The 22,784-nt window shown below is 36.8% G+C and overlaps 3 protein-coding genes across 5 annotated transcripts; 1 reads left to right on the forward strand and 2 right to left on the reverse strand.

Annotated features, from left to right (window-relative positions):
* Nucleotides 1–9,111: 9,111 nt before the first annotated feature.
* alg10 (ALG10 alpha-1,2-mannosyltransferase) lies at nucleotides 9,112–13,803 on the reverse strand. Of its 2 annotated transcripts, XM_079623280.1 has the most exons (4): nucleotides 13,557–13,803; nucleotides 12,894–13,017; nucleotides 12,617–12,814; nucleotides 9,112–10,812 (listed from the first exon to the last, which is right to left on the reverse strand). In XM_079623280.1, the coding sequence occupies exons 1-4, from the start codon at nucleotides 13,559–13,561 to the stop codon at nucleotides 9,754–9,756; spliced, it is 1,386 nt and encodes a 461-aa protein (XP_079479406.1). In that variant the 5' UTR covers nucleotides 13,562–13,803; the 3' UTR covers nucleotides 9,112–9,753. The 2 variants fall into 2 exon arrangements, with proteins under 2 accessions (XP_079479406.1, XP_079479405.1); XM_079623279.1 differs by lacking the exon at nucleotides 13,557–13,803 and having other exon boundaries at nucleotides 9,113–10,812; nucleotides 12,894–13,204.
* On the forward strand, nucleotides 13,737–15,292 carry tprkb (Tp53rk binding protein). Its single transcript, XM_079623283.1, has 4 exons — nucleotides 13,737–14,006; nucleotides 14,394–14,516; nucleotides 14,610–14,786; nucleotides 14,874–15,292. The coding sequence occupies exons 1-4, from the start codon at nucleotides 13,866–13,868 to the stop codon at nucleotides 14,958–14,960; spliced, it is 528 nt and encodes a 175-aa protein (XP_079479409.1). The 5' UTR covers nucleotides 13,737–13,865; the 3' UTR covers nucleotides 14,961–15,292.
* On the reverse strand, nucleotides 15,220–21,794 carry LOC307004191 (L-threonine ammonia-lyase-like). Of its 2 annotated transcripts, XM_079623281.1 has the most exons (7): nucleotides 21,626–21,794; nucleotides 20,687–20,899; nucleotides 20,422–20,603; nucleotides 20,204–20,334; nucleotides 17,894–18,042; nucleotides 16,404–16,493; nucleotides 15,220–16,294 (listed from the first exon to the last, which is right to left on the reverse strand). In XM_079623281.1, the coding sequence occupies exons 2-7, from the start codon at nucleotides 20,862–20,864 to the stop codon at nucleotides 16,053–16,055; spliced, it is 972 nt and encodes a 323-aa protein (XP_079479407.1). In that variant the 5' UTR covers nucleotides 20,865–20,899; nucleotides 21,626–21,794; the 3' UTR covers nucleotides 15,220–16,052. The 2 variants fall into 2 exon arrangements, with proteins under 2 accessions (XP_079479407.1, XP_079479408.1); XM_079623282.1 differs by lacking the exon at nucleotides 21,626–21,794 and having other exon boundaries at nucleotides 20,687–20,916.
* Between the last annotated feature and the right edge of the window lie 990 nt (nucleotides 21,795–22,784).

Below are 22,784 nucleotides of genomic sequence, written 5' to 3' on the forward strand. Positions count from 1 at the left end.
TGTAAAATGTCAGATATTTGTCATTGAAGGCAAAAGACATTGTCTGTTTTATAAAGGAAATTATGGGTCGGGGATAATTTCCCTGGACAAGTGTTAAAGTTAAACGGAAACTTTGTGAAAACTTTGTTAAAACAATTTATGCATTTCCGTGCAGAAAATTAATGTTCTGCCAATAATGATGAAAATTATGATTTGGCTAGTGTGACTGAATCCGCCACTGGTTGACTGTCAAAGAATAGAGAGAACTGCTTATCAGCTCTGTTTACAAACTGATTGGAACACACTGCTTCAAGGGTGTCAGTAAGTTGGAGCTGTTTGAAAGCTCACAGAGAGATCGAGCTATATGAGAAGGGGACAGAGAGTGTTTTAATTGTGGTCAGCTGCATTTAGCAGTAACTGTAAATGCCCACTCAGAAAGGTGTAAAAGAAAGTTGATGGATGGAAGTCATAAGTAGATTGAAAGAGAAAAGAAAGTTGATAGATGGAAGTCGTAAGTAGATTGAAAGAGAAAAGAAAGTTGAAAGATTTAAGTTGTAAGGAAATCCTTTTAAAAGGAAAGAACTAAAGTACCAGTAGATGTTTTAATGAAACGTTATTGAGAAATAGAATAACTATTTGTTGCTAAATGTAAAAATGTAGAAAGGGATCTGATTAAACAAACAGCTTGGTAGTGTTGACCATGAAGCAGCTAGAAGATGTTTTGGTTTCAAAAGATAAGATTGGGACTTGGCTGAAACTGACTCAATATGAGTGGAAATTGGTAATGTCTAAATTCCCTGATGTATGGGCAAAAGACAACTATAAAATTATTCTAAAATTGAAAAGCGTATGTAATTTCTGGCAAAGATGCCAAAGAATGTTTAGTATGACAAAAAAAGTGTACCAAGTCCTGAAGGCCTCAGAGTCTCTGTCTCATTCAATGTCAGAAGGCTGTTATCTTAGCCTGTCATGACAATAAGCTATTTAGTAAAGCACAGTGTTTCAGTTGAAAATTATAGACACAGATGTTAAAAGAAATCATGTTAAAGGAAATCATTGCCATTCAGAGGGCAATTTGTACTTAAATATTTTAGATTGTAAAACTGAATGACTTTAAAGAAGTCTTTAAAATAATAATGTAGACCTTAAATGACAGAAGTGACATTTTTGTACTTGTTATTTTAGGACCAGTAACGTCTTTGTCTGATCTTAGCCTTCACCATGACACAGGACCTATGACCATGCTATAGATGTACACTGAACAGATGGATGTGAATAAAGTTCACTGTGATTTTGTTGATTCAGACAGGTCTAACAGATTTGAGTGATTAAATACTGTTGTTATTAACCTGTCTCCCTTAACATTTATTAGGCATGCAGTCCAGATAGAGGTGACTCTTGAATGTGCCTTTCCTAAGCTCCAGAAAACAGCTGAGTTCTGTTGAAGAAAACTGATTGTGTGAGCGGGTCATCAGTGGGTACGAGTGGCCTATCCAACGACGGGGCAGATCCTTCTGGCCAGGGGACTATACCTAAGGCAGGGAGGTCACGCAATAACACTGGGCACCTCCGGATGGAGGTGCCATATGTGAGAAGGTATGAGAGTTGAGCGCTGATTACCAGAGGCCACTGGGGTCAGCAGAGCATTGTGGGGTCAGCAGAGCATTGTTTGACCGAGAAAATGTGAGTTCCTCTATACCACTCACCAGAGAAAACCCCCCCTCGCAATTCACTGTATGGCTTGTTTTCAACTGTGACAAGTCTGATGGAAATTATAGATAAAGAGCTGATGGGAAATGTGCTTTCAAGAGCCGGCTGAGACCATCTGATTGTCATTATTTGTTGGGGAGACAGTAACATAACTTATTAATTTATATCAGGAACATGTTGGTTGCCTTATGGGCAAGGAAAATTAAAGAAGTGTTGATTTTGAACTAATATGTCTATAGGATGGTTTTAACTCCTGAAGGTTAGACATGGTGATAGTTAAAGATTAAGACAGTTTTTGTAAGAGTTTGGATAACAAAGGTTAGGTGAATTGAGAATTTATATAAGTATTCAAACTAAAGATAACATTATAAATAGTCATAGCATAATGTATTTTAGATTGTTGTAATGGTTCTAATTTGAGTTAAACATTTGTATATTAACATTTGTGAACTATTAAGGGTTCTAGACTATGATTAATTAAGTTTCAGTCTTAGGAGGCTGTTTGAAAATATTATTTGTGTAAGAGAGACGGCTGAGTGGAGGAAGGGATTGGTACTCTGTTTGTCTTTCTGTTATCAGGCATGGTAAGGCAAGCTTAAACAAAATAATGATAATGAACCAAAACAACCCAGTTGACTTTTCTAAAGAAAAATGAATAATGAACAGATAGGTTTGAAACGGTTTGAAAGGCCATGTAAAATTATATAAAAGCTACAGAAAGATGTGAAGGTTAAATCTTATTTAAACCTTAAATATTATACTTTTAGAGTTAATATAAAAAAAAAAAAGCGAACATTGTAAATGAGCAGTTAACATGCTGTATGTGTGTCTAGCATAAGTGTGTGTGATGGGGACAGCACTTTATGTCTTGTGTTAGTTTAGGGCAACTATTCCGCCTGAATAGTGAGTATATTGTGTCTTTAACCTCTGGAGAGTGTTTTTTTCATTACAGATGTGTTAAGGCAAGTGACAAATTGTAAAGAAGGCAAATGCTGAGTGAATCTGATGAGAAGATGATAGAGAACATGGGACGAGCTTTAAGATCACGCTCCGTCTGGTAGTAATTACTTTTGTCATTTATGATGTGGATTTGAATTACTTTTGGATAAGTTTAGGTATTTATATAAATTGGAATTGTGGAGTTGTAGATCATGGGTTGAAATAAAAGAAGATGTTATAGATTTGACAGCAACAACAAAGATGTGACATATTGGCTAAGTCAATATCAAATTATCCAAAGAGCATTTATGATTATCGTAAACAAGAGGAGAATGTTTTTGTTGTTTGACTGACATTGACCAAGTCTGTACAGCACGACCTGACCTCTTAATGAAACGATTGATGACTTTAAAAATGGTTGTAGAGGACTGAGTTGTGAGACCAAACAACAGGCTGGAAAAAAGCAGGATACGCTGTGAGATGTGCTGTTGCCCTTCAAATACTTCGATAAGAAAATGAGATTGTGGCTTTAAGTTTCAGAGACAGAGAAAGATGTCTGGAGGAAATTTGTCTGAAGACACTATGTTAAATGTTATGTTAAATTGATGATCGAGTTGTGTCGACCATCAAAAGGGGGATGCTTTATGTTTTATATTCTTTATGGAATAAATGTTGGGAGAACACTATGGGTAATTGGGTAAAAGCCCTGAAAGAAGCCAGTCTTCTGCCTAACAAAATTGCTGTCTGGATTGTTTCAACAGGACGTTTCCAAGGGCATCGAAGGCCGTGGCAGAATAGTAGACAAAAGAAAATACGTACTTTACTATCTGATGATAACCTCGAAATTTGTTTTGCTTTACAGAGAGCATGCAGAATTGGGAGACAGGGCAAAATGTGTTGAATAATGGCTATGAATGAATTTTGCTAACTGTCCTGGCCTGGGTTATTATTGTGGCAGAAAGGTGCTACACCTTAACCTAAAATTTTCCTTTTGCAGAATGTCAGGAGGATTGCATCAAGCTGAACTGATTCTGTTTCCAAATGTATGAATATTGACTTGTTAACGTTTTTCAGGGGAAAAGGACTTCGACTTTATTAAGCAAGAAATGTCTAATGATAATATGTTTCAGTTTGTAAACAGATGGTGAAAATTCCACAGGTCACACCAAAAGGGATGAGAGGGAAAGACAAGCGGTCACTAACAAAATACTTAAAGTCTCCATTCACAGGTGACAGTAAGCAGGAAATGGTTCATTCCATTGGGGGTGTGGTGGTGATCCCATTAGTCCATGGGGCAAACGAGATGATCAACACGCCTGGAGGAGGATGTTGGCCAATCTAATGGTTTAAGAATGTGGTTTTGGGATGATTTTGAGGACTTTATTTGAGCTTAGTATTGATATTGGTATATGACAAATGATTTGATTGGTTACTGATTCATTAGAAAATATTTAAGGCAAATGTTTTGAGGAAGAGGAGATCCATTAATTAATTTAATTATAGGGATTATTGTTGAAGCTTATTAAGTAGAACCACTGCATGATTGAATTAAAAGTTAAAGGTAAAAGAACAAAATATGGGGAAAATGTTGAATGTGTATGAGTTATGATTGTATGTGTTATTCTGATCATTTTGTTATTCATGGGTGAATATGAGAAAACTGGAATGTCTGTTCAATTGGTGAAAATGACAGTCTATCTGAATGATGATGGGGATGAACAAAATTATGCAGATGATTCAAGTAGAGATTACAGTTAAATGTGTTGATGTTTTCTTTTCTTTCTGAGAACGATTGATATGTAAAGAGGGTTAAAAGTAGCAGTCATCCGTGTTACGAGATGGCGTACAAGGACAGGGTTTGAAACTGAGGGATTTTTTTTAATTTTTTTTAATTTTTTTAATTTTTATTTATTTATTTATTTATTATCTGTTTGTTTTCCTACTGTGCTATAATCTTTTTCCTTACTAGTGTGACTGCGGTAGTGAGCCCGGCATTAGTAAACATGTTTACTCGCTTGCTAAATAATTAATGGGGCTTTCCCCAACAAAAACAGCCTTATGCTTCTTCATTCTAGACCTTTTCTTCACAGGTTCAAGGAGAGTGATCTTTTATGATGTGTGATGTAATGACTTGAACTTGCATTTATTATTATTGTTATTATTATTATTATGTTTGATTAATAATGATAAAAAGTGAGGAGTTGTAGTGGCGGTTTTATGATATTCATTGATCTTTAGTAAAATATAGATGATTCAAAGAATGTCACATGTGTGACTCTCACTTGTTAGTGTGAGAAGATTATGTTTATGTACCTGGGAAGGCAGAAGGGAGAGACACTCCAGAGAACAGACGAACGAGGACCTCTGACCTAGATGTCAGAAGGCCATTTGATGCAGGGGGGGCTTAGTGACGAATCTAAACTAGTGTTATGGCTTCCTTGTCTATGGAAAACCACTGGATGGAAAACTACTGTGGGAGGAGGGCTCTGAAGAAGAAGACCTTGAATCTTAGATAAAAGCTGGTTCAGTCTGTCTGGGGGGGTGTCACTCTTCTGCACAGGGTAACAGCTGTGTATTAGACTGCTCCTTCTTGCAAGAATAAATACTTTTAATTTTATAATTTGACTCTGAGTCTCCCTTACGCAGTGATGTTTGTTTGATGAATTTTTGCCACAACAACACAAAACACAGCTGACACAGGTAAACACAAAACACAGCTGACACAGGTAAACACACAACACAGCTGACACAGGTAAACACAAAACACAGCTGACACAGGGAAATACATAACACAGCTGACACAGGTAAACACACAACACAGCTGACACAGGTAAACACACAACACAGCTGACACAGGTAAATACACAACACAGCTGACACAGGTAAACACACAACACAACGGACACAGGTAAACACACAACACAGCTGACACAGGTAAACACACAACACAGCGGACACAGGTAAACACACAACACAGCTGACACAGGTAAACACACAACACAGCTGACACAGGTAAATACACAACACAGCTGACACAGGTAAACACGCAACACAGCTGACACAGGCAAACACGCAACACAGCTGACACAGGTAAATACACAACACAGCTGACACAGGTAAATACACAACACAGCTGACACAGGTAAACACACAACACAGCGGACACAGGTAAATACACAACACAGCTGACACAGATAAACACACAACACAGAGGACACAGGTAAATACACAACACAGCTGACACAGGTAAACACACAACACAGCTGACACAGGTAAACACACAACACAGCTGACACAGGTAAATATACACAACACAGCTGACACAGGGAAACACACAACACAGCTGACACAGGGAAATACACAACACAGCTGACAGGTAAACACACAACACAGCGGACACAGGTAAACACACAACACAGCTGACACAGGGAAATACACAACACAGCAGACACAGGTAAACACACAACACAGCTGACACAGGTAAACACACAACACAGCTGACACAGGTAAACACACAACACAGCTGACACAGGTAAACACACAACACAGCTGACACAGGGAAATACACAACACAGCTGACACAGGTAAACACACAACACAGCTGACACAGGTAAACACACAACACAGCTGACACAGGTAAACACACAACACAGCTGACACAGGTAAACACACAACACAGCTGACACAGGTAAACACACAACACAGCTGACACAGGTTAACACACAACACAGCTGACACAGGTTAACACACAACACAGCTGACACAGGTAAACACACAACACAGCTGACACAGGTAAACACACAACACAACACAGCTGACACAGGTAAACACACAACACAGCTGACACAGGTAAACACACAACACAGCTGACACAGGGAAATACACAACACAGCAGACACAGGTAAACACACAACACAGCTGACACAGGTAAACACACAACACAGCTGACACAGGTAAACACACAACACAGCTGACATAGGTAAACACACAACACAGCTGACACAGGTAAACACACAACACAGCTGACACAGGTAAACACACAACACAGCTGACACAGGTAAACACACAACACACCTGACACAGGTAAACACACAACACCGCTGACACAGGTAAACACACAACACAGCTGACACAGGTAAACACACAACACAGCTGACACAGGTAAACACACAACACAGCTGACACAGGTAAATACACAACACAGCTGACACAGGTAAATACACAACACAGCTGACACAGGTAAACACACAACACAGCGGACACAGGTAAATACACAACACAGCTGACACAGGTAAACACACAACACAGCGGACACAGGTAAATACACAACACAGCTGACACAGGTAAACACACAACACAGCTGACACAGGTAAACACACAACACAGCTGACACAGGTAAATATACACAACACAGCTGACACAGGGAAATACACAACACAGCTGACAGGTAAACACACAACACAGCGGACACAGGTAAACACACAACACAGCTGACACAGGGAAATACACAACACAGCAGACACAGGTAAACACACAACACAGCTGACACAGGTAAACACACAACACAGCTGACACAGGTAAATACACAACACAGCTGACACAGGTAAACACACAACACAGCTGACACAGGGAAATACACAACACAGCTGACACAGGTAAACACACAACACAGCTGACACAGGTAAACACACAACACAGCTGACACAGGTAAACACACAACACAGCTGACACAGGTAAACACACAACACAGCTGACACAGGTAAACACACAACACAGCTGACACAGGTTAACACACAACACAGCTGACACAGGTTAACACACAACACAGCTGACACAGGTAAACACACAACACAGCTGACACAGGTAAACACACAACACAACACAGCTGACACAGGTAAACACACAACACAGCTGACACAGGTAAACACACAACACAGCTGACACAGGGAAATACACAACACAGCAGACACAGGTAAACACACAATACAGCTGACACAGGTAAACACACAACACAGCTGACACAGGTAAACACACAACACAGCTGACATAGGTAAACACACAACACAGCTGACACAGGTAAACACACAACACAGCTGACACAGGTAAACACACAACACAGCTGACACAGGTAAACACACAACACCGCTGACACAGGTAAACACACAACACAGCTGACACAGGTAAACACACAACACCGCTGACACAGGTAAACACACAACACAGCTGACACTGGTAAACACACAACACAGCTGACACAGGTAAACACACAACACAGCTGACACAGGTAAATACACGAGCTAGAAGACATTCTGGTCCCGCTTCGGATGCCATTAAGCGGTATCTCTGGTCGTAATCAGTCCTTCACTGACCAATCAGCGTTCTTTAGCAGAATGCTAGCGTGTTATGGGCAATAACAACTCAACCTGTAAGAAATGGAAAGGACGTAAGTACTCGGTCATTCAACTTTCGACCTATAAGTAACCCATGTTGAACTTGCAAAACCTACAATCAAATCTGAGATTTCTCAAAGGCAATCGGGTGAAAGAGACAAATTTAGCCGTCTAGCTCCATAGACTCTCATTAATTTTGCACTCATGAGCGATCGCCCCCAGTGGAACTACAACCAAAATTTGGTACAATAGGACTTAATAGGGAGTGGCCAGGCTCTCTGTAGACGGGCTCTGGTTTTGTGAAGGTGTAAATGTAAGACTTTTCAAAAAAAAACATTTTTAAGACCAAGGTTTTTTTTTTGTGTGTGTGTGCAAATGTCTAACAATTCTTAAATCAATATATATATGAAATCTTGTTTTCTGTGAAATTAATCTAAATTAAGCGTTATGTTTATGTTATGATTAAAGCAAGAACAAATATCTGCCAATGGCCACAGAAAAAGTTATCTAAAAAATATATTTATTCTTGTTTCATGTATAAACTCAATTTTGTAAAAAAAAATGTAAAGACATATTTGCATCTCAAGTAAATGTATCTTGATTTAAAGATGTTTCGATATTTGTAATAGAAAACAGGACATAAATACTGAGGAAGATGCAATATTTAATGCCACGACGCTATGAATTTAAGACTTTCTGCTCTGATTTAGGAGCTTTTTAAGGCCTATATTTTTGTAAAGGAGAATTAAGACTTTTAAGGACCCACAGAAACCCTGTGATATTTATGGAATTAAAAAAAAAAAAAAAAAAAAAAAATTCAAATAACTCTATGGTGACTGGGGCAAACAGAGGGCAGGGTTTCTTTATTTGCTCACCTCCACTACTATGATGGATCTGAGGATCAGTCTGAGGATAAGATATTGAGATATTATGCATAAAGCTCTAGCCCTTGTTTCCAGAAGAAATGTTAGACTGCCACCTTGTGGAAAACACAAGGCTTGTAATGTAGAATAAACAAAGGCGTCTGCTCAACTCAGAACTTGACAGTAAAACAATTGAAGGTACGGAGATAATGAATATGTTGACTCGTGTTTCTGTATCAAAACAAATTTAATACCCCTCAAAAAAGAATGAGAGGAAAGACCAATGAAAAAACAACAACACAGAAATACCAACAAAAGAACTTGGAAAACATAGACATCAACCTATTAGAGTGAGAAATCAGCATTTGAAATTACAAGAGAAAACTAATGTCTACCATAAAAAAAAACAAGGTTTAACAATGAAATACAGAAATACAAAATAAGACCACAATTAACAACAGCCACCATAAAATGATTATCCTAATTCAATGAACTCACACATGATTTAAAACACGAACACGACATGAATGACCGGTGTAAACACTGCTTGTACTTAACATGAGGTGAAATCACAACAAAAATTGAATTCTGGGTTGGTCAGAACGATGGTTTCATCCAACACTACTCTGCATATTTTTATATACAGAATATGTCATAAAGTAAACTAAAACAAACTCCTGATTATACATGTACAAATAAATTAATATCACCAGTGGCTTAAAATAACCGCAAATGTAGCATTTGAAGATGCAGCATCGCAATGGTTTCAATGTCACATAAAATTCAGTTTTATTATTGATATATGGTGAAAGCATTTCTTTTGCGTATAGAAAACGTGAAACGATGAGCTTTAATTCATTCTTCAGGTCAAGTCACCACATGAATCTTTGCGCAGCCGTGCTGTCGGGCCACTGAAATGTTTTATAGATGAATATATAGACACTAGCAGCATTAACTGCGGTGTAGAGGCTAAACTCAAGGAGCAGTCTGGGTAAAGACGGCACAGGGACGTGAACGCGATATAACAGATACGGGAGGATGAAATATCGAAACTCCAAGAGTTTCTGCGGGACGGTCGCCGACACCAGACACGTGCAGAACACCAGACACCAGAACAGAGACTTGGACCTCAAAGTATCCAGAAAGTTCCACACCGCGAACACGTACCCAGGGACTAAAAGGAAACGGACGAGCTCGTGTCTCTGGAAAATCCTCTTCCATACGTAGAACGGAAAGTGTCGGTTGTCAGCGAGCAGATACTTGTGGACAAAAGTGAATTTCCAGACCAGAAACAGGAAGGACGCCATCAGCACGGCGTAAACTAAGGGTTGCTTTCTTAAAGACTGCAGAAACCGGACGACCCTTTGGTAACTCATCGAGGTAGGAAGAGAAAACACGAGCGCAAATGACAGGAAGTAGAAAATCTGAGGGAAGTTCAGACACGCTTCGTGACTGCTGCGATCTCCGACCACGATCCCGTCGTTCAACGCCGCGAAAACCACGAAAAGGACGGCTACCGAGACGTACGGCCACGTGGACAGGAACACTGCTTTCATGTTGCAGGGCGTTTTCAGGAAGTCCAACAGGAAACGCGTCACTCTCATCGCACCGTTGATGGTTAGAGGGATTTGAGAGGGGCATTTTTCCTCCCGCTTCTTCGACTGTTCGGTTCGCCAGGTCTCGTCCATTTTTTGGGCCGCCAAGGTGCCGGCGCAGAACGCCACCCAGATGATGTTGGTCTGGCGGAAGAGGACGGCGCAGACGCCGAGGAACGCCGCCGCTTTGTGGCATCCGTACAGAGTCATGAGGTACATGAAGAGCGTGAAGAACGTGGAGCCGGCGTCGGTGTAATACAGGAACGTGAAGAAGTACAGCACGGGGAACGTGGACAGAGCCAGGGCAGAGAATATTCTACGAGAGGCAGAACGGGACTAGAGAGGGAAGAGAGAGAGAGAATGAAATATGTTAATAGTTTTACAACTTCAATTGTTTTTGAGGCGTCATTCAGCGTAGGCTATGTTGTTGCTAAGGTGGTTTGTGTGGTTGCTAGGTGCCTTTGTTGAGGTTATTACTTTTCTAAGCGATCAAATTTACGTTTTTTGCATTGGTTGACAATGAAATAAAAATAGACTGCAAACCAACAGACTGTTGACACTACACACCTTAGCAACCGCATAGCAACACCCAACAATTTAATTATCTAGTCACAGTTTCTTTGGATAATGACTAGTCTAGATACCCTCCATTCACTATTAAATTATTAATTATTATATTTTTTGAAAACTCATTGTCTCCTGTACTGAATATTCTGTCCCAACCCCATATGGTGATTTAGAAAGAAGAAGAAAAAATTACAAAAGAGTATTTTGAGGGACACATTTCTTTAAGTGTCTCAAAACATTGAATTTGTCAGTATTTATATATATAAGTATGTGTGCTCGTCTCCAAACCATGCATGCCCATCAATAATACATATTTTAATCAATTAAATTTCTTATAATAAATAAATTATAAACAGTTTACAGTCAGGGAAATTATGTTTAATCAAACTTGTAAAGAATCAGTTTATTGACACTTATGTGTACAATTTGTCTTATTATTTATTTATTTTTAATAACAAAGCCTCCCTGTTCCCTGTCTGAGTTTTCCAATAGTGTATATTTGGTTATGGTTTGTCATTTTTATCATTTATAACACAAACTTAATAATTTTCATGAAGAAAATAGAAAAATGTCACACCTTAGCAACTGCATAGCAACACCCAACAATTGAGTTTTGCATTATGCTGGTCACAGTTTCATCAGATAAAAATATATATATATATTTACTGTATTCACTATTAATTAATTATTATAATATATTATATAAACTTTTGTCCCGTCCAGCATGATTTTGGAGAAAACAATAAAATAATAATTATTATTATTTAGTAGGATACATTTTAATATCTTCAAACTTTTAATGATATTTCTTTAATTTTATAAGTTGATAAGAGATGTTGTGCTCGTCTCCTAACCAATAATAAATCAATAATACATTTGTATACAGTTTCAAAATCAAGGAAATTCATTTTAGAAAACAATTGAATTTGCCAATAGCGTTTATATTTGGTTAGGGTTATGGTTTTGGTTATACAGGAGAGTTTATAATATTTTACATATTATAACATTTCTGATATGTGTTTATAATACAGAGTATTTTAAATATGACTAACAGAAATGTGTCTATTAATAAATAAATAAAAAATAAATAAAAAATACAATATGAAAAATACAGATGATTAAACATTATACATTTTAAGGTTGAGCAAGTCCATAATATATGTATGTATGGTTGTATGCATGTATGTATGTATATATCTTTTTTTTCACAATATTTGGCGAACAATAACTTTACATAAATAAGAGGAATAAATTTGTTACAGTATTCATTAATCTTTCTTAATATTAGCTAATAAAATACAAGTGTTCATTGTTAGTCCATGTCAGCTCAGGTCCATTAAATATTAACATATTTTGATTTGAATAAATGTGTTATTACATTTTTAAATGAACTAAAATTAATAAATGCTTAAGAAATATGAATCATTGTTATTTCATGTTAACTAATGTAAACAAATGGAACCTTATTCTAAACTGTTACCGATATTTAACTTAAAATTAATTAAATTACGTACACATAATTGAGGAATCACCACTAAACTTATATGAAAAAAAATGAGATCAAATCATCCACCTTATCTTTGATGTGCAGCCTGCAGATGATCAGATAGATGATGTAGAGATTGCCACTATTAAAGAGCAGATTGATGAATCTCAGCATGGCAGTGGAGCAAACCACCCTGCCCTTCAGATCTGCCAGCCAAACCACCGGCCTGATCAGACCCACTGATGCCAGATACAGTCCAGGAAGAGTGGTGATCATCGGGTCCCACTGTGGAAGAACACACATGGCCATTAATGACCAAACACACACACATACTGAGATATCCACGCGTCATTTACAACCATACCTCATTAAACTTCCCATCACAGTACTTCTGCGCTTGAGGGACGTGGAATATCTCATCCATGTACGGGTCTCTCTGTTCCCGTGTGATTTTGGAGAACACAAGGCAGGATATGAGAAAGTTGATGCTGCACAGAGCCGTGAAGATATAAACCTCAAATCTCTCCATCCTTATTCAAACAAACTCGATCTTTTATGTTATTACACTTATGGAAATGAGTGGTATATGAGGATGATTAAGGTAGTATGCGATGCATTCGTTCTATGTAAGCGATCTTCCTCCGGAGTTTCAAAAATGTGCAAATATAGGCAGAAATCGCATTTTTAAGTTTTGGTTTTTGACAGCTTAGTGGTGCGTCACATACTAAAGTCCGTGTGGAAACCGGAAGCGTGTATAGTTATAGTTCCCATCCAGATTTTGTCATTGATTATTAAAATAATAATAATACATCTTTTGTCCGTGATATTGATATATTGATATAATGTTGATATATTTTAATATTGTACATCACCTATATTATAGTATTGTTCCTTATTATTTTTCTTATTAAAAATGTCAAAATCTCATTAAAAAAGAATGTCATCTTGATAAGTGCTGAGAAAAGCAACAGAAGCCTTGCAGACATGATATCTGCTTTCTACTTTCGAAGTATTTGATTTTACTTACTGCATATTCCATCAGTGTAGTGACACTGAAAAACATGACGCCGAGTAAAAAAAAAAAAAAAAAAGAGTTCAAATACACGTTTTATTATTATTGACGTTTTATTATTATTATTATTGTCTTATGCTTTTATAAACTAAGACTTCCATAAAATATAATATGGAATATCACCAATGCAACATTGATCTCAAGTCGGAACATTCCCAGCAACAAATGACGGTGTCACATTATTATTATTCCGTCCGTGGACACACTGTGTAGCGCGTGCTGTCTAGATAAAGTTGATGCAGTAAAGGCATTAACATATCAATAATGCAGCTTACACAAGATTTGGAACTGTTTCCTGAATACACAGTGACTCAACTGCTCTTCAAAGATGTGAAAAATGCGACGGAGTTGAGAAAAATGGCTGTGAATGGAGAAATAAAAGGCGCCTTGATCAATCCGTCAATGGTAAGAGCACGTTATTATGTACAAACTTTTTTTTATGATTCTAAACTTTGCAGAAAATCCCCAATGGTTTCCATAGTTCACGCCGAAATACTATGGTCTGAAGAAAGTACTATGGGAATACAGACAGATAGATAGATAGATAGATAGATAGATAGATAGATAGATAGATAGATAGATAGATAGATAGATAGATAGATAGATAGATAGATAGATAGAACATGTTTTGGATGGTACCGCAGTTTTTGAACATTTACCATGGTTGGCTATACTATAGTACTGTACTATGATATTATAATATGTTAAGTGATGTAACCATTTCCTGGTGTTCTGCTGTTTTCATAGTTTGAGATTTGCTGTATATTTACTATTTTCTTGTTCTCTGTAAAGGTTGTGGACGCATTCCAGATCCTGGTGGCAACCAATAAAGCAGTTCACCTACATAAAATTGGGAAAATGAAAACCCGGAGCCTTTATTCTGAAATAATTTTTAATCTTTCACCCACAAACAACGTAAGTGATGTTCCAGTACAGGACGACAGCTGACACTAACTTTATCTGGTTTACAGGGTGCAATTATAACATTACATTTATTGGACCTCGCAGATATCCGAAGCGTTCAAAAGGTTCGGGGTCTCGGACAGTGACAGTGCGGTTCATATTGTGTTAGTACACAATAAAGAAGAGAACCTGAACGTCGATGACATCATCTCAAAGGTGGACGGACAACAGATTCCTGTTGATCAAGTGTCCGATTTGATGGATGCTGCAAAAATTAAAAAGGTTTGTCTCCTTTTAGACAATACTGATGTAGAACAATTTAAGATGGATCTTGTTTAATGAAAGCACATGAATTTCTCTCTATTCCAGCTCTACAAAGTCGCACCGCAGGAGGAAAAGTGCGGCAGCCTTTTGGACGCTGTTGTTTGCAGGATGGCCACTAAAGATGTTGCATAGAGAAGAGAATATAGGTGTTGATCTGTAAACAAAAGCCTATTTATTTGAAATTCCTTGGTTTTATAAAAAACATTTTTTTAAATAAATCATCTTGAAGTTCATTGGCTATCTTGCTGTTTCTCCACTTTTCAGAAAAATTAGTACTTCTTATGATAGAAAAAAAAAATCAGCATCTTGTGATACATTGTTAACATTCTTTTGTGTGTGTGTTGTTAAAACGTAAATTAGATTTATCTAAAAAGGGGCTAATTTAAAGTGTATGATTTACATACATGTACCGGTACACTTTTATTCAAAGCGACTTACAATAAAGGAACACAGGCAATTCAAGGAACACAAGACATTTGATTTATACCTTGATATGTCAATTGTACATTACAGGAATCAAGTCCTTTATAATATCCTATGTATATAATATGTCATATGCATGGTTTCTTTAAATGAAAAAGCCATTAAGGCGTCTTCTGATAAAAAATGTTATGTCTAAAATACTAATTTCATACTTCCAGTATGTAAAATATGCAAAAAGATATTGTAGTCGTGTATATTAATAATGTTACAAAGGTTAAAAAGAGATTAAACAACACAATCTGCATATTAGGCTAGTTAGCAAACCTCACTGAAAAAAATCAATACTAAAAATGTAACAGAAAAGAAACTTGGCACAGATAAAGAAGAAGGGGTGTGACTTAAAACATAAAATTCTATGCTATTGCTTTGAAAAGAATAGATTGTTTATGATGACCACTGAAGTTTATTTATTCACAGTGTTTAATTGGTATTGGGTATTGTACAATTTTAGTGTTTTACACTTAAATGATAATTTAATCATAAAACAAGCGATTGTGTCTAGTAGAAAATTCACCGACTCATGTTCTTATAACCCTGAAATTATCTTATTAGTTTGTGAACACAAAAGAGGACATTTTGTATAACTATTGTTTTCTATACAATGATTTTACAGAGCCCATGGTTACTATATATTGTATGAAAAAGAGAACGGTAAACATTCCAGATTTTGGGAAGAAAAGAAAAAAGCATGGGTTTGGCATGAATGACATGAGTAAATAATGACAGAATTTTTGAGTGAGCTTAGTCCGGGAAGTTGCTAAGCTCGTCTTTGCCAATGTTTCCTCCGCTGAGAATGACCACCACACTCTTGTCCCTGATATCTGGTATTTTGTCATTGGTGACGGCAGCGAACGCCGCAGTGCCTGAAGGTTCAACAACGAGACCAGCCGTATAAAGCGTGGAAACGGCAGATTTGATCTCCTCGTCGGTCACCAGCACAATGTCCTCCACGTACTTCTGACAAAGCTCATACGGCAAGGTACCTGAGGTTGAATCCCTCGATTAGCTCAAATCAAAATCCTGAATCTTAAATAATGTAAAGTTATAAGAAAGTACACTGCCGTAAAGTTGCATTTAAAGTAGATTTCATACCTGCAAATGGTGGCGCTAGCCCCGAAGCGATGCTTTTCGCATCCATGCCAACAGGCTTCTTCTCAATGAAGCTCTTGTACATTGTGCACGCTGTTGAAAATCCAGAGGTTTACACAAAGTGCACCAGAACAACTCCGATAAGAAGGTCACGGGTTGCGTGAACTCAGCAAAGCTCGTTGTTTTGGTTCAGGAGAAGCTCTACAACTGTACTACAGCCTCACTGGATGTGCTAATGCAGGTTCAAGCAGGGTGTGCAAAGGCAGGACACCCTATCATTACATTCGGACCGAATGCAATGATTGGACAATCATTTTTTGGTCCTGAGACTTCCACATAAGATATACATACTAATTTTTTTCTTTATATTAAACGAACACTCCAATTTTTTTTGGAAATAGCCTCATTTTCCAACTCCCCTAGAGTTAAACAGGTGATTTTTACCGTTTTCGAATCCATTCAGCCGATCTCCAGGTCTGGCAGTAGCACTTTTAGCATAGCTTAGCATAGATCATTGAATCTGATTAGACCGTTAGCATCTCTCTCAAAAAAATGACCAGTTTCGATATTCTTCCTATTTAAAACTTGACTCTTCTGTAGTTACATCGTGTACTAAGACAGAAAATAAAAAGTTGTGATTTTCTAGGCCAATATGGCTAGGAACTATACTCTCATTCCTGCGTAATAATCAAAGAACTGTGCTGCCGTAAAATTATATTACAAACTTAGTGCCGGTCACTTTGGAAGTTACCGAGCTGGGGACTATTTTCAGGCGCTGCGTAATATCATTGCACCTGCTGCACCCATGGTACGGCAGCACAGTTCCTTGATTATTACCATAGACTGTAAAAAAAAGATTATTACGCAGGAATGAGAGAATAGTTCCTAGTCATATTCCTCGCAACTTTTTATTTTCTGTCGGTCTTAGCACACAATGTAACTACAGAAGAGTCAAGTTTTAAATAGGAAGAATATCGAAACTCTTTGGTTATTTTTTCGAGAGAGATGCTAACGGTCTAATCAGATTCAATGATCTATGCTAAGCTATGCTAAAAGTGCTACCGCCAGACCCGGAGATCGGCTGAATGGATTCGAAAACGGTAAAACTCAACCGTTTAACTCTAAGGGAGTCGGAAAATGAGCCTATTTCCAAAAAAATTGGAGTGTTCGTTTAAGACTACTTCTATTTTTAGTTTTAACCAGTATAACAGAGTGTTTATGAAAAACATTAATTAGCCTAGTTTTAAGTGAATTCGATCATAAAAATATCTTAATTTAATTATGATTTACATCATCTTACTTTTTCTTAATTCGATTGCTTGAAGGTTCAGTGCTGGGATATTATCATTAACTACAACTAAAATCATACAAAAATGTCATTATTTGAAATAAAATAAATATTAACAGATTTTTCTTTTTTCTTTCAGCTATTTGCCGAAGCAACATTTTTCAAATGGCATAATTTCTTGAGCACGACTCTCAAAAATGTTCACCTCCTTCTGGTTCCACTCCATAGATCTTTGTGTTCTCACAACCAGACAGTCTGACGGCAGCCGCCACACCAGCAAGTAACCCTCCTCCACCACAGCAAACCACCACCACATCTGGACAGGGCACAACCTCCAGGATCTCAAAACCTAAGCTATCGTTGGAAAAGACACTAGCATGAGTGAACCAATTATAATACATATTTCATGCAAAATTAAAATGCCATTATCATTTACCAACTATTATTGACTTACTGACTCTGCGCTGTATGACATTATTTTCTAGTTTTTGCAACCCAAAAGTAGATTGTGGACAGGTTCACACAGCTCTTTACAAGTTTCATTATACTGATAAAACTTGGGACTACATTTATGATAACTTTAATGTTCTTTTTGGAGTTGACAGTCACCGTTACTTTTGGGGGTAACAAATTACATGTAACATGAGGTATGTAATCAGATTACTTGTTTCAAGTAACGAGTAAAGAAACATTACTTTTTTAATTTACAAGATATCTGAGCTACTTTTTCAAATAAGTAACGCAAGTTACTTGGTTTTCCATTTGTTGACTGCCAGCTCTTCTGTCCCTATGTAGAGAGGAATCGCAATCATTTGGCGTCATTTGAAAATGATGCTTATTGTAGTTCTAGACTAAATGTGAGCAGGTTAACTTATAACTTCTAATTAAGTATTCAAAACTCAGAATATTACTCAAATCTGAAATAATGAAACATGTTAAATAACACAAATATACTTTATTTAATCTCACTTTATTAAGCAATGTCTTTGCAGCTGACCATCAGTGATTTAATCCAACCATACAAATAAGTAAAAATGACTTAAGATAAACATCACATTTGTGTTTTTTTTATTTTTTTATTTGTATTGCTGAAGTAAAAGTGTTCAACTTTCTTCTTTTGTCTCCTATTCTTCTGCAAACCAAAATGGCAGCACAGCTGAACAGTTTATTTGAGCTGCGCCCTCTACTGTACAACCGTGAATTTGCATGTACTTCAGCATGAGGGTTGAGGCTTATTCATTTCTCTTTTAGTGTGTGAAAGGAACTTTAAAATTTTAAAGAATATAACTGTTGTTATTAAAAAACAAACAGGCAAGCTGGGCAAAAGTAACGCAAAAGTAACATTGCACATTACTTACCATAAAAAGTAACACAATTAGGGAGAAAACACAAAACTTGTACGCGATTTGTAAATCATTACTTTTAGAAGTAACCTTCCACAGCACTGGTCACAGTCACCATTCACTATAGAGGAAAAAGCAGTGAACCTTCCTCAAAATACACACACACAAAAAAAGAACTAGGAAGGTTGTGCACTTTACATGACTTGTGTTTGTTGACTTGAAATGTTTTTTTCTATTAAGGTCCACGCAATTATGTCTCAACTTAACATTACAAAATCCTAATGCATTGTCTAAACACAAACCATTTATGTTAAGTAAAAAAATTCTTACATCCAGAGGGTGGCGGTATAGTGCGACGCCAACTGCCATTTTGCCCTAACTTAATTTGGTTGTGTTCAATCTGCTTAAATATATGTCAAATTTAAATTTACTTCATCCGTTTGTGTTGGATTACATGAATGATGTGTTACATTAACTGAAACTGGGCGGTGCTTGTTAGTTCCCAGCATGCTTTGCATATAACACTTATAAATTAAGTGTTGTCATAATAAATGTTGTTATTTTATGTGGTTTTTTTTTTTTAGAAAATTAGAAAAGGGGAAGACTTGTTAGTGTGTAATTGTGTTTAATGTTTAATTACCGGTACATTGGCATTATTAGAACCAATTAAATTACAGTGGGTTACTATTGTGGAGAAGAGTGGAGCATTTTGTTTGGCTATTTACGACTGCTTTGGTTGAAGGAGCATGTAAATATTAGCATTTAAGATGTGCTTCTGCTATGCAAATAGCTAGCTATAGTCTACCAATTTAATTATGTGTCACTAAAATAAATGAAATATTAATGGATGAATGAAAATATAAAAAACACTTGAATCAGGAAACCTTAACAAAATTTACTTTGAGACTACTTAAAATGGGTCACATAAAAATGACTTACTTCCATGATGTTGAAGTAACATGAACAAATTATGTTTGTTTAGCGTAATCCAGTTATGTGTGACCTGTGTAAAAAAGTTAATTAAAGCCAACATATTTTTTTGAGTGTACCTCCTGTTGTGTAAAACTAAAGAAAGTCATGCAGGTTTGGGATGACATGAGGGTGAGTAAATAAAGACAGGATTTTCATGCTTTAGATGACCAATTTCTTTAAATCCCAGACATGTATTTAACCTGGCATGTCCAGCGATAAGGTCCGGGTCATCATAGGAATGTAGGAAAGTCATGCTGTCCTCTTGAACACATCGGTTAACAACATCCATGAGACGAGTAGTTGGCGCTCTTTCAACCTCGACTCCCATACTCTACAAATATTTGACACATTTTGTTTTGTTAAAGACGCAATAAAGAAAAAGTGCATCTGCAAAGTGTATAAATAAAGCGTGGAATACTTGTATCAGCAGAGATCTGGAGGTGGGGGCGGTTTCTGGCATCACCACTTTGCCTTTGGATCCATAATGCTTACATGCATACGCAAAAGACTTCCCATAATTCCCAGCAGACATGGTCACAAAATTTACCCCTTTGAGTCTCCTGGCAAACTGGTTTGCAACACCTCTTAATTTAAAAGAACCTGCAGGACGAGGAAAGACAAGTTTAAAAACTTTGTATGCAACACTGTATGCTACCATAACCAAATCAAACAGACAAACCAACCCGTCCTCTGCATGTTCTCCAGTTTGATGTGAATTGTGCCGGATGTTTTGAGCGGCAGTGTGGTTTGGCACCATGGGATCATTGGTGTGTTGATCACATCCAGCGGGCTGGACCTCACAGTCCCACAGGCCTCTCTGAGCATCTCCACTGTCATGTTGTCTGCTGACACTTCTCCCATTGCTCTCGGGCGGTCAGTCAAACTTTCCTAGATTGCTAATGAGTAAATAATGTACAAATAATGTGTTTTTTATTATTATTTATATTTATTTTGTATAATTCAAACATAGGCTACTTTATTATTATTCAAAATAATTATTGTATATCTTATGGTTATTGTTGTTTTTTATTAACAGATCCGATCCAGCACCTCATTTTGGGGATCCCCCATGTCATACACCACTAAAAGTTATTTAAAATGACCTATGTATATGTTCAAGAAAATTAAGTATAATAACGACAGGCTAATGATATCAATAACTTGCTATATCCATGTTACATGTATAAAAATGTATGCTACAAAGTGCTCAATGCCATGTTTTGGCAATGACCTATTGGATTTGACTGTTCGTGTTTTAAACACATGACAGTAAAATAGGCTATACAAACTTTGATGCACTTCTGTTATTTGTGAAGCCGTTTTCTGAAACTTCTGAAACATTTTCTGAATGTTGAAATAATGTAAATAGGTCGCATGCCTTCCATTTTCTAAAGTCCCCCTGTGGTGATAATCAAGTTTTTAATGTTGTTTAAATGTCTATGTGGTGTTTTTAATATGCTTTAAGACAAACCACGTGCAAATTCATAAGTCAACACATTGCTGAGTGTTTCTTTAAAACTGCAGTGAACCTAAAAAGACAGTCACAAACAGCACTGGGAACATGGTTTGTGTAATATTAGCAACACTATGCACATAGTCAAGCAAAAGGTTATATTAATTACCGTTATGTCCGACGTTTCAAAGATTGTGCAGCGCTTTTTGTTAGCTGGTGGCGTGAATGAGTGGAGGCAGGGCTAATTAACATATTCATAGATCCAACTTTTATTTATTCCACTTTAAAAGACGCGAACTTCCGCGTTTGTTAGCTCACGCTCAACTTAGGGACCGTGCGGGTTTTCTCTTTTTTCAAGGGATTGTGTTGCTTTTGTGTCTTTTTTTTTTTTCAGAATAAAAAAATAAACTATTTTGAAATCAAATAACATTTCTGTATCAGCGAAATGGATTGTAAAAATGTAGAGGCACATAAAATATAATTACAGTATTCTTTAATTATTGTATGTCATCCGCTCAATTTAGGGACCATGTGGCATTTCTCTTATTCACACTTTTTAGGGACCCTGTTACTATTGTGTCTATTTTCAGAAAAGAATAATAAACTATTTTGAAAGGTAAATAACATCTAAATATCAATGCCACTGTCGCCTTTTTCCACCTTTGTTGCCATTGGCTTGGCTTGCTGAGTTGGGGACATTAAATTTAACATTTAATTTAATATTCAACAATAAAATTCTTGATCTGCCTGCATTGATAATATTATACAAGAACTGCTGGACGATGACATCACGGTTTAGATGAAACATCACTGAACTTACTTAAGCTGGACTGTGACAATATTTTCTTCTGGAAACAAACTTTTTTTGCATTACTTTCTGTAAAGCTGCTTTGAAACAATCTGTAATGTAAAAAGCGCTAAATAAATAAATGTGACTTGGAATTGTTAAAAATTTCAATACCACGAGGCATTGAATAGATGACACCTACCCCTGCAAGGACTTAAGAACCTCAAACATGGATGATTATACAAAAATGATCATATTATCATTATGCACACTAATTTTGCTTAAATGCATATATGATATTTGTAAATACTATAATTTGTACTATCTGTACAACTGTACTTTCTGATATCATCTCATAAAATGCTATTGTGGTTTTGTAACATAGAAACATGCAAAATCATCATACAAATGAATGTATGAATTAAATATAATTGACTTGAAAGAGCCATTGCATTGTTGGGTTACTGTACCATTTTGAAGTTATGCGCCCAATATGACAATACAGTTAGAAGAGCCATCATATTGTTGCTTTTCACTGGTG

This window comes from Phoxinus phoxinus (assembly GCF_949152265.1).
Source record: "Phoxinus phoxinus genome assembly, chromosome: 9".
Lineage (NCBI taxonomy): Eukaryota > Metazoa > Chordata > Actinopteri > Cypriniformes > Leuciscidae > Phoxinus > Phoxinus phoxinus.

Excerpts from the sequence above, each read along its gene's own strand:
- alg10 (XM_079623279.1), bottom strand. The coding sequence starts at position 13,058 with ATGGAGAGATTTGAGGTTTATATCTTCACGGCTCTGTGCAGCATCAAC. Across the intron at positions 12,815-12,893 it reads GTGATGGGAAGTTTAATGAG|TGGGACCCGATGATCACCAC; the intron begins GTATGGTTGTAA and ends GTTCTTCCACAG. Across the intron at positions 10,813-12,616 it reads GGCTGCACATCAAAGATAAG|TCCCGTTCTGCCTCTCGTAG; the intron begins GTGGATGATTTG and ends TTCCCTCTCTAG.
- tprkb (XM_079623283.1), top strand. The coding sequence starts at position 13,866 with ATGCAGCTTACACAAGATTTGGAACTGTTTCCTGAATACACAGTGACT. Across the intron at positions 14,517-14,609 it reads ATCTTTCACCCACAAACAAC|ATATCCGAAGCGTTCAAAAG; the intron begins GTAAGTGATGTT and ends TGGACCTCGCAG. Across the intron at positions 14,787-14,873 it reads ATGCTGCAAAAATTAAAAAG|CTCTACAAAGTCGCACCGCA; the intron begins GTTTGTCTCCTT and ends TCTCTATTCCAG.
- LOC307004191 (XM_079623281.1), bottom strand. The coding sequence starts at position 20,864 with ATGGGAGAAGTGTCAGCAGACAACATGACAGTGGAGATGCTCAGAGAG. Across the intron at positions 20,604-20,686 it reads GGAGAACATGCAGAGGACGG|GTTCTTTTAAATTAAGAGGT; the intron begins GTTGGTTTGTCT and ends CTCGTCCTGCAG. Across the intron at positions 16,295-16,403 it reads GCTAGCGCCACCATTTGCAG|GTACCTTGCCGTATGAGCTT; the intron begins GTATGAAATCTA and ends ATTCAACCTCAG.